This window comes from Protopterus annectens, chromosome 3.part1 (genome assembly GCF_019279795.1).
Source record: "Protopterus annectens isolate FY-2018-M chromosome 3.part1, PAN1.0, whole genome shotgun sequence".
NCBI lineage: Eukaryota > Metazoa > Chordata > Ceratodontiformes > Protopteridae > Protopterus > Protopterus annectens.
The window spans coordinates 489,559,444-489,576,116 of NC_056732.1; the positions used below are offsets into that span (position 1 = coordinate 489,559,444).

A 16,673-nucleotide genomic window follows, 5' to 3' on the forward strand; every position below is an offset into this window, starting at 1 on the left:
TGTACCATCCCCCCTGTTGAGACATGGCTCTGCCCATGGCTCAACAAAGCTGCATATCTAAATAAATTAGACGGCAATATTGTTTTTTTTCCTTTGGAAATGTACAGTCCATTCTCAAAAATTGCACCTTGTTTTACCCAGTTTTGTTTTTCTGCTTTTGTAGTAAGCATTTGCATTGTTTTTAACATGTCTAAATTTAAAATCTCAAAGGGTTGTAATTTCTCATTTAAAAATAAAGTTTTTGAGTCTGAGGCTGCTTGCTTTGCAGCTGCATTAGCTCGTGCATTACCTTTTGAAATCTTATCCTGTTGTTTTGTATGAGCTACACATTTACAAATAGCTACTTTGGTAGGCAACTGAATAGATTCTAATAGCTCCAAAATAAATTAGCATGATTAATAGGTTTTCCACTGGATGTAATCATCCCTCTATTTTCTTTATTGTTGTGCAAACACATGCACTGTAGAAAAAGCATACTGATTATCAGTATATATGTTCACTTTTTGCCTTTGACTAAAATACATGCTCCTGTCAAAACTACCAGTTCTGCTGCTTGAGCATACAAGTTGTGTGGCAAAGTTTGTGCTTCTAAATTTTTAGTGTCTGTAACTACTGCATACCCCACCAGATTTTTCCTGTAGGACCCCTTCTGCATGAGCCATTCGTAATATGTCACCTCAGCATCATCCAAGGGCATATCTGTAAGATCTTGTCTAGGTAAAGCTAACTGTTCATATGAGGTTGACTCAGCAGTATGGTCATACATGAAAGATGTCTAGCAGGAGAAAGGTATGCAACTTTTTCTTGTAGCAGAATTATTGCAACTGCATGAGGCATTCTTAATGTGAGAGGGTGGAATAACACCACTGAGGCTGAAGCCTGCACTGCCATTGCTGCTGCAACTACTGCTTGTACACAGTGAGGCAAAGATTGCACCACTGGGTCTAACTGTGATGAATAGTAAGCTATGGGGCATTGCTTATCCCCATGTTGTTGCTTTAATACTGATGTCATGTACCATTGCTTACAATTTATGGTTTAAAAAAAAACGTTTGTGATAACTTGGAAGTCTTAAAACTAATGAAGAAGCTATTAACTGCTTCAGCCTGCAGAAAGCCATTTCTGCTTTTGTTTTCCATCGTAAAATAATTTGGTACCCAGCTTCAACAAAAATTAGTTGTACCTAAGAAAGACATTATTTCTTTTTTTAGTTGTTGGTTTGGGTGCTTGCAAAATTGTTGTTTTTTTTCTTTTCTCTTTTCCATTATCTAGTATTTTACCTTTATTGAATATTACATATCCCAGGTATCTAACCTGTGTTTTTTTCCCAAAGTTTGTAACTTACTTTTGTTTACTTTGTGTCCTTGTATTACTAAAAATTTTAATAATGCTACTGTATTCACCCTGCACTGCTGCTGGGTGCTGCTAGCAAGATGTCATTTACATAAAGTAAAATTTGACTACCTTCTGGTGGGGTAGACCCTGCCAGGTTGCTAGCCATTTTTTGTGCAAATATTATTGGGCTTTCACAATATCCCTGTGGTAGTCGAGTATATGTATACCTTTTACCCTGAAATGTAAATGCAAACCAATATTGACTATCAGGATGCATAGGTATTGAAAAGAAAGCATTGCTTATATTTACCACAGTAAAATACTTCTGTTGTGGCTTTAAATTATTTAACAAGGTATGTGGGTCTGGCACCGTGGGTGCTCTAGGTATTACTGCATTATTTACAGCTTATAAATCTTGTACCATCTGCCATTCCCCGTTTGCTTTTTTAACAGGAAATAGGGGTGTATCACATGGTGAATCAGGAGATTCTACCAGTACTCCTTTTTTGAGTAATGCTGCTTATTATAGGCTTAATTTTTACTTTTGCATTCTTTTTCAAAATGTATTGTCTTTTCTGTGGTCTAAAAGCTGACTTGAGGTAATTGTAACTGGTCCTGCTGCTTGAATAAGCCCTACATTTAACTTACCTGTTGACCACAGAGTTGTTGGAATTTTACACAAGGCCTCTTCTTTTTCTTTTAATAAAAATGCTAATCAGCTGTTCTTACTAGATTGCAAGTGTACAGCTGTATGTGTCTGTGTCAACCAATTCAGTTTTGTTTTATATCCCTTGTCCTGACATTTCTAAATCAGTCTGTTTTTTCATTTTGTTACCATTTTTTCTAAGTCTGCCCATTTAACACTTTTGTTTTTCGTCAAGCTGACATGTGGCAGTCTATTGGACTTATACAATCTCATGAACTTCTGAGGTAATGAACAGCTTACTACACTGTTTCCCTCAGTATCCCAGCATAAAGTTTGTAATATTAATTTGTCAGCAGGATTCTTACTTATATTCCTTATCAGGTCCTGGTGTGCTACAGTAGTATGGAGTACAATGTAACAAGTGCTGCTGATCAGTGTCAAGGGAGGGTACCTTACTGATGGCTACGTTTATCAGTTCTTTGGTTACTGCCCTTGGACCAGTCATAACTAGGTCCTGGCTGTACCAATAATAGGCTTCACCCTCTGATCACACCACAAGAGCATCCATTTGTCTTTGTGCTTCCATACCCTGCATGGTAGGAACTACTGCTATGCCAAATATCTGCACAAGGTCTCTTCCCAGTAAGTTTACTGGATATTTTTGCAGAAACTACAATTTTACTTTTCTGAGTCATACCTGAAACAGGGTCAGTTATTGCTATATTATGGGAAAGTGGTTCCCTGTATAGCTGTCCATTTGCTGCTTTTACTAATATATAATCAGGTGATTCAGAATGTTTTGGTAACTTGGAGGGGTGTATCAAAGTCCGTGACGCTCCTGAGTCACACAGGAATTTGACCTTTTTTCCCTTTACCAGAAGTGTTACTTCTGGTTTTGTATCTGCTAGGTAGAGCTCCAGGCTCAACAATGCTAAATCTAAAATTTTATTTTCATTTTATCCTCTACATCTGTTTGTACTTCCTCTATTCCCTCTACTACATTCACATTTTCTTTTTGTTTATTAACCTTTCCTGATGATTTTTGGTTATTATCACTATTATATAGTCAGTCCACATCTCCTTTATCTTCTGTCATTGCTTTCTTATTTTGTTTATAGTCCCTAGCTAGATGCCCTTTTACCTGACTGTAATACAAATACTTCAGCTCCGTCTTCAGCAGTGAAGACTTGTGCCTTTTTTTTTTTACTATTAAAGTGTCTTTCAGTACGTCTAGCATACTCAAGTAAGGCTTGCAGCCTGCTTGTTCAGTGATCTATCATATGCCTTGTAATAAAGCTACTAACAGAGGCAATGCAACCTTTTAAAAATGTATTTTTTTAATTGTTGTTTTAAGCATTTTAATAATCTAGCATAATATCCATCTACTGTCTCATTTTTCTGTTGTATGCATTAATTAATGCAAGTCCAGTCTGCTCTAAGTTTTCATTTTTCAGAGATTCTGTCTGTCAGACCTTTTACTCTGTTGTTTAAAAATGTTTCAGAATTTTTTAAGCTTCTGTTTTTTTTTTTTTTTTTTTACAATTTGCTTCCTCAATCCACCTATGTGCTTGAGGTATGCCTAGTTGGTGCTGTTTTTTTTTTTGCCTGACGCCCTGCATCAGATTAAACCTTGTTTAAGGAGTTTAACTAGTGAAAGTTTATCTAGTTTACTATCAAATTTATAGTTGTTAACACATTTTGCAAAATATCTCACATTATCTGCTTACTGCAATTGCATATGCTTCACATTATCCGTTAGGGGCGGATCTCGTGATCTCTTAGTGCACTGATCTCCCATGTCTTAAAAAGACTGTTACGTAACCCTTCTCTTGTACCACGTGGTATCTTATTTCCCCATATTCACAGTAGTGTCTAGAATGACTGTTTACTTTGCTTTGTTATTCCCTGATCTATGACTCAAGATACAATACTTGACTCTCTCTCCCTGCTATCACAAACCTTAGCAATAGCACAGTGTAACCTGGTCCCTGATCTAAAACAAAGACAAAGAGGGAAATTATTCTTACCTGAGCCTCCCGCTTTATGACTGTCTTTTTTTTCTTGGGGCCCAGTCTTCCGCTTTTCAGCCACAGATCAGAAAGTGGACAGCCTCTTTACACACAACAATTCAGTCGGAGGTCTTTTCACTTTAAGAAGAACCATTTTGTTTTGGCAGCTTCTCCTGCGCAGATTTATCACCACTCATGCACTCTGACCTGCAGCTTACCAAGGGAATTCCGGCTCGAAGGACCAAAATGTTAAATAAATTGTTAAAATTAGACTGTAAAAATTATTAGGCATTTTTAAAATGACAGTCAATAACAGACAGTAATGCAGGAAACTCAAGTATTTAATTTACAAATACTCTAATGTACATTAGGAGGCAAAAAACCATACACAAACTTGTACAGAATTTTGTCTAACTTTATTTAGGCAGTGTTTGCCATTTTATATCATTTACAATCAGCTTTTGCCCACCTCACTGACGTGGTCAGTGACAGGGTCTTTACATCATAGTAACTTATGAAAAAGTGCTGAGATAGTGCTTTTCAAAATCTTTTCCCATGAGAATATTACAGCCTTGCAAAGCACCTGGTCGGTCACAATGTCCTTCCGAGGATGTAGCCAATTCAAGGCTCTTAGATTAGTTCAATACAATGGGTGCATGTCTTCTTTAATGCTTCTCTTTGTCTCTTTCTTGTTCACCAGCTGGACATTATCTCTGATAGTGCACAAGGCCATTCTTCTGGTGGAAGCAGGAAAAGATACACATGCACACAGATTCATTATTTTCTAACTTTGCAAAATAATCTTTACTGACAGACATATGCCAGCTTAGCCAGCCGAGCTGGCTGCCTTCAGGGTCAAGCCTTATTTACACTGCAACTTAAGCTTCAGCAATAATATGCAAGTTCATTTCTACTATTATTCTAGTAAAACAGAATTAAATGCATTACATATTATACTATTTTTCAACCTTTGCTTTTCATATAGATTTGAGCACATTTATTCCTGTCTAAAGCACACATTTCCCTAACAGTTTATAGATGTTTGAATACATATTTTTCTGACAGTATGTATTCTACCTATGTTCCAAATTTCAGCTGTACACCACAAATCTATTAATTACCTTTATTTTTAAAATGAATATTTTTTTGTTTGTTCTCTCCACTGTAACTGTTTATGTGCCACATACCACTGTAAAAACATGTCTCCTGTAATTTGTGTGTATACTGATCATGTCTAAATAACTAAATGTGTCTGTAATTTTTCTTTGTGGAGCTTTCCTCCTCGGGCCTCTGTTGAAAAAGGGCCTTTTTGGCTCAGTCAGACACCCCTGGTTAACAGATGTAAAATAAAATAAATAAAATAAATAAAACATACAAGGCTATGTCAAACCCTGAGCTGTTGGACATGCTCCACTTAAAGAAATCCCAATCCCTCAGAGCCACAAGCTTCAGGGATCTAAACCTTATCATCACAATGAACAAAACATGCTGGAGGGATAGGTTCCTGATCCAGAGACTCCCCATACTCTGGAATAGACTGCCCATACATGTGAAGCAGAGCATCTCCTTGGCCCTCTTCAACAGGAACCTTGACGATTGGATGGGAGATAGGAAATTCACCCCGAGGATCATGTCAGTTGCCCTGTTAGACAGGGGTCCAGGGAAGTAAATATTGTGGGAAGAAATATCCGAGGAATTGTTTGGCAAGACTTGTATAGGCCCTAGGGCCGATAGCCTAGTACCAACCTATGAAGCTATGACAAAACAGCACTACATCCCTGAGAGGACATTATGGAAAATTCAACAAAATCATACAGATGGTAGGGTATCCCCATTGAAGCCGACAGCATGAGAAGTGATAAAGGAAAAAGAAATTTCATAACATATTGGAGTGTCTGTGAGAAATTAGGAAGAGACTATTTTACTACAGGCAATGGCAGAAAAGTAAACAATACTACATTTGGACAGAATTTTGGAACTATTTTTCACTTTCATACTTAGGAGTTGTATGACTGAAAGCCAGCATGGAAATAAAGGCAGGCATTGCTGCATACATTTGGAAAAATTTATGAATGACTAAGGAATAATAGTATCTATTCTAGAATATTCTCAACTATTCTGTGACTACATAACTTAAGTCTACAAAACAAAATAAAAAAATATTCTTCCCAGCCATCTGTCATAGAGGAATGAAGCCTTGACTATGGCCTAAGTGACATGGCTTGATTTGTAGCATAGGCAACAGAGAGCAAAAGTGGGTCAAAATGGTTAGTGTTGCTGATGCCGACTCCTCCATCCAGGGGATAGGAGGCAGCCTGGCCTGCCACACTGGAGATAGTTATTGGTGGGGTAAGTGATTAGCTGTGAAATAGGCTGGGCAACACAATACTACTAGTGCATGCAGAGCTGAAGGAGGTAGACATGCATGGAAATGTATATGCTCCTCCTCTAACACCAGGCAGCAATCCTGAGTTAACAAATCATCTAGTGGGAGGAAAGGCTCCACATGACCTGCTTGCTGGCTCACTCTCTAGCATCTAACTGTCAACACATGGGAAATGGTTGAGTCCATTGGCTTTCCAGGTAGCAATGAATGGGCAGCAGTGTACTCACCTAGCCACGTTATACCCATCTCCCACCACCAGTTAGTAAATGATCCAATTGGAAGCAGTAAAAAGAGCCTCTAGGATGCAGTCCTTTAGGGCCTGAGGATAAAAAGTCCTTATTACAAAACTGGAACAAATCTATCAAAAACTGCTAAGCCCATTCATGGCTGTTCAGTTACACCTCAAAACTGTACCCTCTTAACATAATTATCCTGTCTGTATTAAAAATTAATAAAACCTCATCTCCTAAATAAAACCCATCAATTTCTAAATTAGTATTGAGGAGTACCAACCATTATACCACCTGAATCTTACTATTCCAGTAGAACTTTGCATTCAGCTAAAAAAGTACTAACTGAAACTAGCAAGTACAAAAATTCATAGAAATATTCTCGTCAAAAATTATCTGGAATAAGCTTTCGTAATTGATCACTGACTTAATAAACCAGACTTCCTTTAAAATCAAATTAAAACAGTGTTTGACAAATGCAAACATTATGCAAATGCCAACCATCAGACATATTACATATTAATAATAATAAACTGTGACATTCTACAGATATCTGTCAAAGTCTATTTTAATGACAAACTTAGTTGTAAACCAATTTTATTCTAAATACATACACAGTGTATAATAGGTTTAAATCACAGCAATACCTCTTTCTTTCTCTTCAGATTTTGTTCATAGGTTCATAGGTTCATACTAGGCTATCTGCCCTAGGGCATTTATAAGCCTAGCCAGAGTATGTTTGGCTTTCGCCACCCATTTTAAATTAATTTTGCTATGCCCTTTTTCGAGGTTAGTATACTGTGCCTCTGTCTAACAGTGACACAGAAGTGATACCCAGGGTAAACCTATGATCTCCCATCCACTCATCAAGATTCCTCTTGAACAGAGTCAATGAGGGACTCTGCCTAACCTGGACTGGGATTTTATTCCAGAGTGAAGGGAGCCTCTGGGTTATGAATCTGTCCCTCCAGCATGTCCTATTTATTTCAGTGCTGAGGTTCAAGTCTCTCGAGCATGTAGCTCGATTGGATTTGGATTTTTTGAGGTGCAGCATGTCCCTTAATTCCGGGTTGGACATGGCTTTATACGTCAGGCACAGGTCACCTCTGAGCAGGCGGTAAGCCACTGAGTAGAGCTGGAGTTTCTTTAACCGGGCAGTATATGGCATCTGTTTGAGCCCTTTGATCCTCTTGGTGAGGTACTTTTGGGGTCTTTCCAGTTGCTGCAGGTGTTTGGTAAGGTACATCCCAAAAGGGGCATTGTACTCGATTATGGGCCTAATGAGGGATGAGTAAAGAGGCACGATGACCTCCCCTAATCTAGATGTGAATCCCTTCATGATTAGGTGGGCTATATAAAATGTTTTTCTAACCACTTTGGCCACGTGGTTGTCAAATGAGAGATTGCTATCAACTTGGGTCCCCAGGTCCCTAATTACTTCTTCTGTACTTAATGGATTACCACCTATGTGGTAATTTGTGGGCACTTTGTTTTGCCAAAGGGATGACTATACACTTTTTGGCGTTTAGCTTGAGGCCATGGCTCTGGCACCAGTTGTCTGTTTCTAAGAGGCCCTTTTGGAGGATGCTTGTGTCGGCTGGAGAGTCGATTATGGCCCAGTTTGCAGTCATCTGCGAACTTGGTCAGCCACAGTCCTTCCGTGTTGGCCTGTACCTCCGAGAAATATATACCAAACAAGAGAGGTCCCAGGACTGAGCCTTGTGGGACGCCACTTGCAACTGGTTTGGAGTCTGACATGGCTCCAGCAATTCTAACCATGTGGGTTCTGTCCTTGAGCCAGTTTGCAACCCATCTAGTGACATAGGGGTTTATATTTAAGCTGGTGAGCTTATCTATAATGCCCGAGTGGGGTATTTTATTGAAGGCTTTTGCGAGGTCCAGATAGGCTTTGTGGACCACCTTCCCTTCGTCAATGGCCTTGGTGACTGTTTCAAAGAAGTCAACCAGGTTTAAGAGGCAGGATCTGCCCTTAACAAAGCCAAACTGGGTAGGATCCAGTGTCTGTAGGTCCCCAATATCTTTATTTATGAGGTCCATGATGATCCTTTCCATAGCTTTGCAGACCAAGCTAGTCAGGCTTATGGGGCGATAGTTTCCAGGGTCCGTTGAGGCACCACCTTTGTGGAGAGGGACCACTGTTGCTGTACGCCACTCTTTGGGTACATATCCTGTAGTAAGGCTGAGATTGAACAGTAGTTTTATGTTTGGGTTTAGCTCTTCTTGGAGTTCATGTAGGATGCAGCCTGGGACACCGTCTGGTCCCATTGATGCTGAGTTTTTTGCTTTGGAGAGGGCGGCTCCCACCTGAGCATCTGAGATGTCAGGGGGGCAGCACTCTGCTGGGATAGATATTTGCCCTTTCGGTGGGGAGGGGGGGGATGTGTTCGCTGAACCTGTCAGCTAGGATGTTTGCAATGTCTGTGGGTTCGGTGTATTTTTTGTCATTTTGGACTAATTCTGAGCATATCTGGGAATTCCCACCCAGGTTCCTAACATAACTAAAGAAAGCCTTGTGATTATCCTTAGTGTCCTGTGCAATTTTTCTCTCAAAGCTGGCCTTTGACGATTTTATGAGTGCCCTTAGTTTTTGCTAATACTGATCAGAGATGCCTTCCCTTTTTGGGATTTTGCTCTATCATGTAGTAGCTTCCTCCTTCTATTGTATAGTTTGTTTATGGCTGGGGTCCACCAGACAGGTCGTCTGCCTTTGGAGGATTGGGTCTTGGTTTTATTTGGGATTGCATGATCCATGCATTCCTGAAGGTGTTCATAGAATGCATTTATAAAGGATTCTGCAGTCTGGGCGTATTTTCCACAGGCCGGGGGGGCTTTGAAGGATTCCACCTCGGTTTTGAGGAGTGTAAAATTTGCTTTAGAGAAGTTTTTCACTGTGGTTTTCTGGGCAGGGGGTGGGGTCAGGATGTGAATATCTAGTGAGATGAGTTTATGGTCTGATCTTACCAGTGAGGGATACACTTCTGGTCTGGAGCATAGAGTCCCCATGTTGGTGATGATCAGGTCCAGTATGTTTTCCCCTCTTGTGGGAGTGGTAACAAGTTGTTCCATAGGATTTGAGTTTATGAATTCTAGGAACCTTCGGGCAAGGGTGTTGGAGCTAGAGTAATACTCCCAGTCTATATTTGGGTAGTTGAAGTAGCCCAATATAATGGTGTTTGGAGAGACCTTCATATTTTCCAGTGTTCTCAGGAAGGCCGAGTGGGGTTCCTGGGTTTGGGAGGGTGGTCTGTAGCAGGCTATAAACTGGAAGGCAGTTTTACCCACTGTTAGTTGCACATGGATAGTCTCCAATGCTTCGTGCTTTGCCACCAACCTGGAGGTGTGGGTATCTTTGATGAATATCGATACTGCCCCTCCTTTTGTGGTTCGGTCCAAGTTTTGGGGCCGAAAAGCATGGTATGAGGTATAACCTGGTAGCGCTGGGGTGCTCTCGGGAGTCCTGAACCAGGTTTCTGTTACTGCACAGATATCGATGTTCTCCATGCTAAGGAGAGTTTCGAGTGCATGCATCTTGAGGTTTAGACTTCTGGCGTTGAGTAGCATTACCCTTAGTTTTTTATCCCTTGTGATACCTATGGAGGTGGGTTTGTCTTTTGAGCCTTGCCTAAAAAAGGCACTATGGGGGTAGCAAGAGCCTTTGCCAATATCCAAAAGCCCAGGGGTGACAGGTGCAAGCCGTCCCTAGCAAAGCATCGTGGCTTGTCGTGCATATCATCCCAAGCTGACAGGCATTGGATCCCCTTTGAATGACACCAATACTTAAGCCAATTGTTGAAATTGATCATCTTGTCTTCATATTGTGGCATAATTCTTGGTGAGGGTAAGATGCTACTCAAGGTCAGGGTCATACCGGCCTGGGCTACATGCTCAGAGAGCTCCTCTATGTCTCTTTTCATGTAGTCCAGGGAGGTACGTCTCAGGTCATTCACACCAGCATGGACAATGACTGAGTCATATTTGTACTTGCCTTGGAGTGACCTGAGTGCTTGTGTTATGTGGCGGATCCTAACACCAGACAGGCTGCTCACCATGACCTTCTCCTTGTTCAGCCTGGTGAGCGGGACGTCAGTGTGCCTGATGATAGAGTCACCTATTACAAGTGTATCAGGTGTGTTGTTTAGCCTTAAGGGCTGTGACTGTTCGGCACACTGGCTTTGTGAGATATGTGTTGCACGTGTTTTGTTTTGGGGTAGCGGTTGCTTGGGTGTCTGCTTTGGAGGTCTCTGCTGCTTAGGCAGATCTTTATTTAGAGCCTCCGAGTATGTTTTTGTGTGATTATGTGTTTGGTTTGCTGTCGTGGTAGTCTATGTGAGACTGGAATTGTAGTGAGTGTGGTTTCCTTCTCCTCCTGACTGGTTATGCCAGTACTGAGTTGAGAGAGCTTAGCCTCCAGTTTGGCTATATGGTTGCATCTCTCACATGTGTTGGAATTTGTTGGGAGGAGGAGAGGGTTGTCTGTGTACATGAAGCAGTTGTTTTGCTGTATCTCTGATTTTTGTAACACATATTGTCCCTTCTAATGCATAATGGTTTCATCTGTCCATGTCCTTAAACAAATCTTGCAACCTAACATCACATCCTATACAATTTCCCACTTAGCCTCTAACATCACCCCTACACTACATGCAGCTCAGTCTTCATATGTCTCCATAATGGCATACTTAATGTTGTAATACAAAAGTATTTATCAAGTGACGCCATTATACTGTGCAGTGTCCTAACCCATATAAAACACTAAGTAAACAGTAGACATGCTAGAAATTATAACATGGCTTCTCATTTCAATTAAGCATCTTGTACCTTTTGATTTGTTTATGCAACAATTTCTATTACTTAGTGTCTCATATCTATAAATATATCTATCTATCCATATATATATATATATATATATATATATATATATATATATATATATATATATATATATATATATATATATACATATACATAGAGAGAGAGGGGTGGGGGTGGATTTTAATTGAAAATTCATGACTCTCCGGTTAGACAAGCCAGTAATCACAACATGTATGCAAAAACAAGTGCACACACACTAACACACACACACACACACACACACACACACACACACACACACACACACACACACACACACACACACACACACACACACACACACACACACACACACACACACACACACACACACACAGTAATAATAATGATTAAATAAATATATAAGCAAGCTTAGGCAAAGGCCATGTAAAACATTTTATCAGAGTTATGAGTGGAGTTTCTAAAACATAATTCTCTGATTCCTTCAACTTCTTGTGGCTTTCCAAAGTACACAACCTGAATCCAGCTTGATTCATTTCTTTGAAAGTCTGCTGAGATGACCAATAATAACTCTGTGGTTGTGGTGTTTATGACCAGCAGTAAGCCTTTTGTATTTCACAGGACATTGGTAAGAAATCTTGTAGACAAATAGAGTGTGGGGAAAATACTCAATATGGGAAAACAGATGGTTTTATTAGAAAACTATACAGGCTGCTAAAGGATACTTTCTCTGCAAAAAGTCATAAACAGCTGATCGCCTCAATATTCTGTGATGGAGCCAGTCATGTATATTTGCTTGATTCAGATATTAGAATGGATTTACACAACACAATCAATTTATTTAATAATGGTTATAAGTTTACTATAGAAGGCACATATAGAAGGCAATGCCAAAAAACCCCGCTGTGGCTGGCATTTTGTTCAAAAAAGATGATGTGCTTTAAACTGTAATGTTATGTATTTGAAGAAAACAGACCACATAAATAAAATATTCGTGTGGGATAATATTAAGCTGTCTTGGTGGAAAACAATTATGGGTGTTAAGTTCCCCTATACTGAACCACATACACAAAACATGAGTTCAACAAATGATCATTTGCTCTCTGTATTGCACTTCCCACTGCTAAGACAGAATGAGCGCATTTCTAGAGATCACATAGATGAATTAGGTGGGTAGATAATATGTAACATAAGCTTAATGAAAAAAAAGGATACTTCAGGCCTGTTGCATAAGCAAAGATGAAGAAATCTAAATGTATGTATACAATAAAATACAAAAGAGAAAGAAGAGTTATCTTTTGGGTATTTGGCTAGTTTCAAGATTGACAGAACACTGGTAATGAAGAAGTGAAACACAGGGAGAGAATGAGCTGGACATAGATGGCAGTTAAAAAGAAAATATTTTATGTTTTGACTTAAGAAATTTGTACTTTAATGGAAGGACAGTAGGATCCAAGAATACATGGCCTGAGACATGATATCTCTTCATAAAAAGTCACAGTTGTCAGTGACACAGCAAGGAAATAACCAGAGAAACTATTTGATAGGCAAGTAAGGCCTATATATATAGCACTCACAAACTCATCACACTGTAGGAACCTTTTTCTGCTAGCATTATAAGTTTAGATTTCTTCAGTAACCATAAGCATTTTTCAACTATCATTTTTTTTCACTCCATTAAAGTACAACTCTGGAAGCTAGACTGACTGAATCCTTCAGAATAAGTAATAGTAATTCTAAATAAATGGTCACATACTTTCTAACAAATTATGATTATGTGAAATATGACTCTTACACTCTGTATAGGTTTAAGATACTTACATGCCATACATTTGGGCACTCTTCTGTGAATATTTCTCTCCAAAGTTGCGATACTCAAAATATGCCTTCCGGACCAGTAGAGTAGTACCTAAAATGTTATGAAAGCATTGAAAAGCACAAGATACATCATGAAATATGTAAGCTCTACTTAAATAGTATTTCATACTGCATAAGAAAAACAAGAAACAAACCGTGCACATGGCAGGCATTTAGTCCAATTAGAATTCAGAATGCTTGTGATCATTATGGGAAGAAAATGGTAGAGTTTTTTTATACTTCTAAATGCTATTAAAACACTGTAGACTACCTGTTTAATCATAGCCTCACCTCAGGCTTCATGCCCACTGAGTGGCACACAGCTACAGTTATCCCACTCCACAAGGAGGGATCCACCTTGGATCCCAGGAACTACAGCCCCATCAGTCTGACGAGCCTGACCTGCAAGCCCATGGAACGTATTATCATGGAACTTTTAAACAAAGACATTGGCAACCTTCAAACACCTGACTCCACCCAGTTTGGGTTTGTGAAGGGCTGATCTTGTCTCCTGAACCTGATTGACTTCTTTGATTCAGTCTCCAGAGCCGTGGATGAGGGTAAGGTGGACCACACAGCCAATCTGGACCTTGCCAAGGCCTTTGACACCATCCTCCACTCTGGAATCATAAATAGACTTACTAAGCTGGAAATTAATCCCTACGTCACTCTGTGGGTTGCCAACTAGCTTACTGACAGAACCCACACTGTAAAAGTAGCCGACTCCAAATCCAGCTCCAGATAAGTGACAAGTGGAGTACCTCAGGGTTCAGTCCTGGGACCGCTCTTATTTGGCATCTACTTCTCTGAAGTACAGGCCAACACTAAGGGACTCTGGCTAACAAAGTTTGCGGATGACTGCAAACTGGGAGCCATTACTGAATCCCCAAATGATGTGGTACTCTACAAAAGGGCCTAACAGAAACAGATGCTTGGTGCCAGAGCAATGGGCTCAAGATCAATGCAAAGAAATGTATAGTTATCCCCTTTGGGAAAGAAAACATGTACCCATGATTTACCACATAGGTGGCAGTACACTAAACACCGAAAGTGTGATAAGAGACTTAGGGACACAGGTGGACAGTGGTCTCACCTTCGATAACCACATCGCCACAACAGTCAAGAAATCCTTCTATGTGCCACACCTCATCACTAAGACCTTTTCATCCAGAAAAAAGGAGGTCATTGTCCCACTGTACTCATCTCTCATTAGACCCATTATAGAGTACCATGCCCCATTTGGTTTGACCCTCTTAAGACATCTGCAATAGCTGGAAAGGCCATAGAAATACCTCACTAAAAGAATCACAGGCCTAAAGCAGATGCCCTATGCTGTCCACCTTAAAAAACTCCAGCTATACTCTGTCGCATATCATCTACTCAGGGGTGATCTCTACTTAACATACAAGGCCATGTCAAACCCAGAGCTGTTGGACATGCTACACTTAAAGAAATCCCAATCCTTCAGAGCCACACACTCCAGGGATCTAAATCTTGTCATCACAATAAACAAAACATGCTGGAGGGATAGGTTCCTGACCCAGAGACTCCCCAGACTCTGGAATAGACTGCCCATACATGTCAAGAAGAGCACTTCTTTAGCCCTCTTCAAAAGAAACCCTGACGATTGCATGGAAGAAAGGAAATTCACCCCGGGGATCACATCAGTCGCCCTGCTAGACAGGGGTCCAGGGAAGACATAGCCAGGGAATTGCTATGGCTAGGCTTGTATAGGCCCTAGGGCCGATAGCCTCGTACCCACCTATGAATAAATTGCAAAACTGTTGAAAAAAGGAAGAAGAGAGGAAAAATTTGAAACAGCAAAAATTAACAAATTAAAGAGAAAAAGGAGAAAATAAAAAAAAGAAAGAAAAGAAACATTTCAGGAATTGCAAAATCCGGCAACAAAAATAAGATGACCAAATCACTGAAGAAAAATTGAGATTAAGCAATTTATTCATATTAATCATTTATTTTCACATTTATTCTTTATGATTCATGGTTTGTGAGTGATTAGCAATACAATGGAAAATAAACACTTTCCTCAGCACGTTTGGTTATATATGAATTCATATTATTAAGTCAATTCATTCCATAAGTATGACAGCAGCACAGTACATCAAAGTGCTTCACTTCTGTTTCCAAAATGTTTCTTTGCAGCTGTTCTGAACACCTTGATAAAGTACTTAGCATGTCCGTATATTTTTGTGTGAAATTAGCTACAATGGATATTTAACCAGTTACACAACATTAAGCACATTGCTCTTGTCCCGCATGTCTTGTCCATACTTTTTAGCCTCAGGACAGATAGCATATGTCCAGAGATGGGTCTACCTGATAACATCGACACAGCAAAACACCGGCAAAGAAATAACCGACACGAAAAAAACAGAAAAAAAAGTTAAAAAACACGAAAATTCACATGCCCGACAAACCAAAATCCCGACAATCAACAAAACAAATACCTTTCCCGAAAAACGCACACACAACACAAGCACACCTAAAACCTTACAAACCTACACTAAACCTTACATACACAACTATCTATGCACTTACCTTAATCCAAACCCTAACCCTAAGGTCCGTCACTATGACATACTTACCTTATCCGCACCCTAACCCTAACTCACTTAATCGCCCCTAACCCTCAAGTCCGTCACTATCGTACACTTACCTTACCCACACTCTATCCCTAACTCACTTAACCTACCCCTAAACCTAAACTCCGTCACTATCGCACACTTACCTGACCCGCACCCTACCCTAACGTCTGTCACTATCGCACACTAACTTACCCACACCCTGACCCTAACGCTCGTCCTTATTGCACACTTACCTTAACATGGTGTTCTCAGCATCGGGATTCTCAACTGTCGGTCTTCTCCGTTTTCGATCTTCCGGTGTCGGTGTTCTCGTTGTCAGCGATCTGTGATTTCGGCATTTTCAGGTAGACCCCCAGAGATATATAAGAAGATGAGTGGTAACATTTACATTGGCTTTGGGGAAAGTTGTTTGCAGTCTGCAATGTTTGTCATATTAAAATTGGTGTTGTTCTTATGGTGTGCTTATCAATACAGTCTTCCAAATGATATGCCTAGGAGGTTATTTGAAATCCCCACCCTAATGTCAGCAGTAGAACTAGAAACTGGAACAAATTAATGTAAACAATGAATGCAGAGAATACCATTTAAAATGTTTAATTACAAGGACAGTGCACAAGATTCATGAAGCTTCTGAATAGTAATGAAGACAGAGATGAACATGCACTGTAAACATGCTATGCCCAAGTAATAGGTAAAACTACATGGACGATTAAAGGAAAAAAATCCACTCCATCATGGAGGAGTCTGGTATAACACAAAATCCATTGTTACACT

At 39.9% G+C, this 16,673-nt stretch overlaps 1 protein-coding gene across 4 annotated transcripts in view; it reads right to left on the bottom strand.

Annotated features, from left to right (window-relative positions):
* Positions 1–16,673, bottom strand: part of LOC122798186 (squalene monooxygenase-like) — a 1,096,774-nt gene that overhangs the window by 386,635 nt on the left and 693,466 nt on the right. For 2 of the 4 annotated variants that reach the window (XM_044066929.1, XM_044066933.1), the window contains one exon: positions 13,261–13,348. The exons of 1 other annotated variant lie outside the window; for it this stretch is intronic. In XM_044066929.1, coding sequence (XP_043922864.1) covers positions 13,261–13,348 — 88 coding nt within the window. Of the gene's footprint in view, positions 1–6,670; positions 6,696–13,260; positions 13,349–16,673 lie in introns of those variants that run through there. One more of the 4 variants, XM_044066930.1, reaches the window with a different exon arrangement.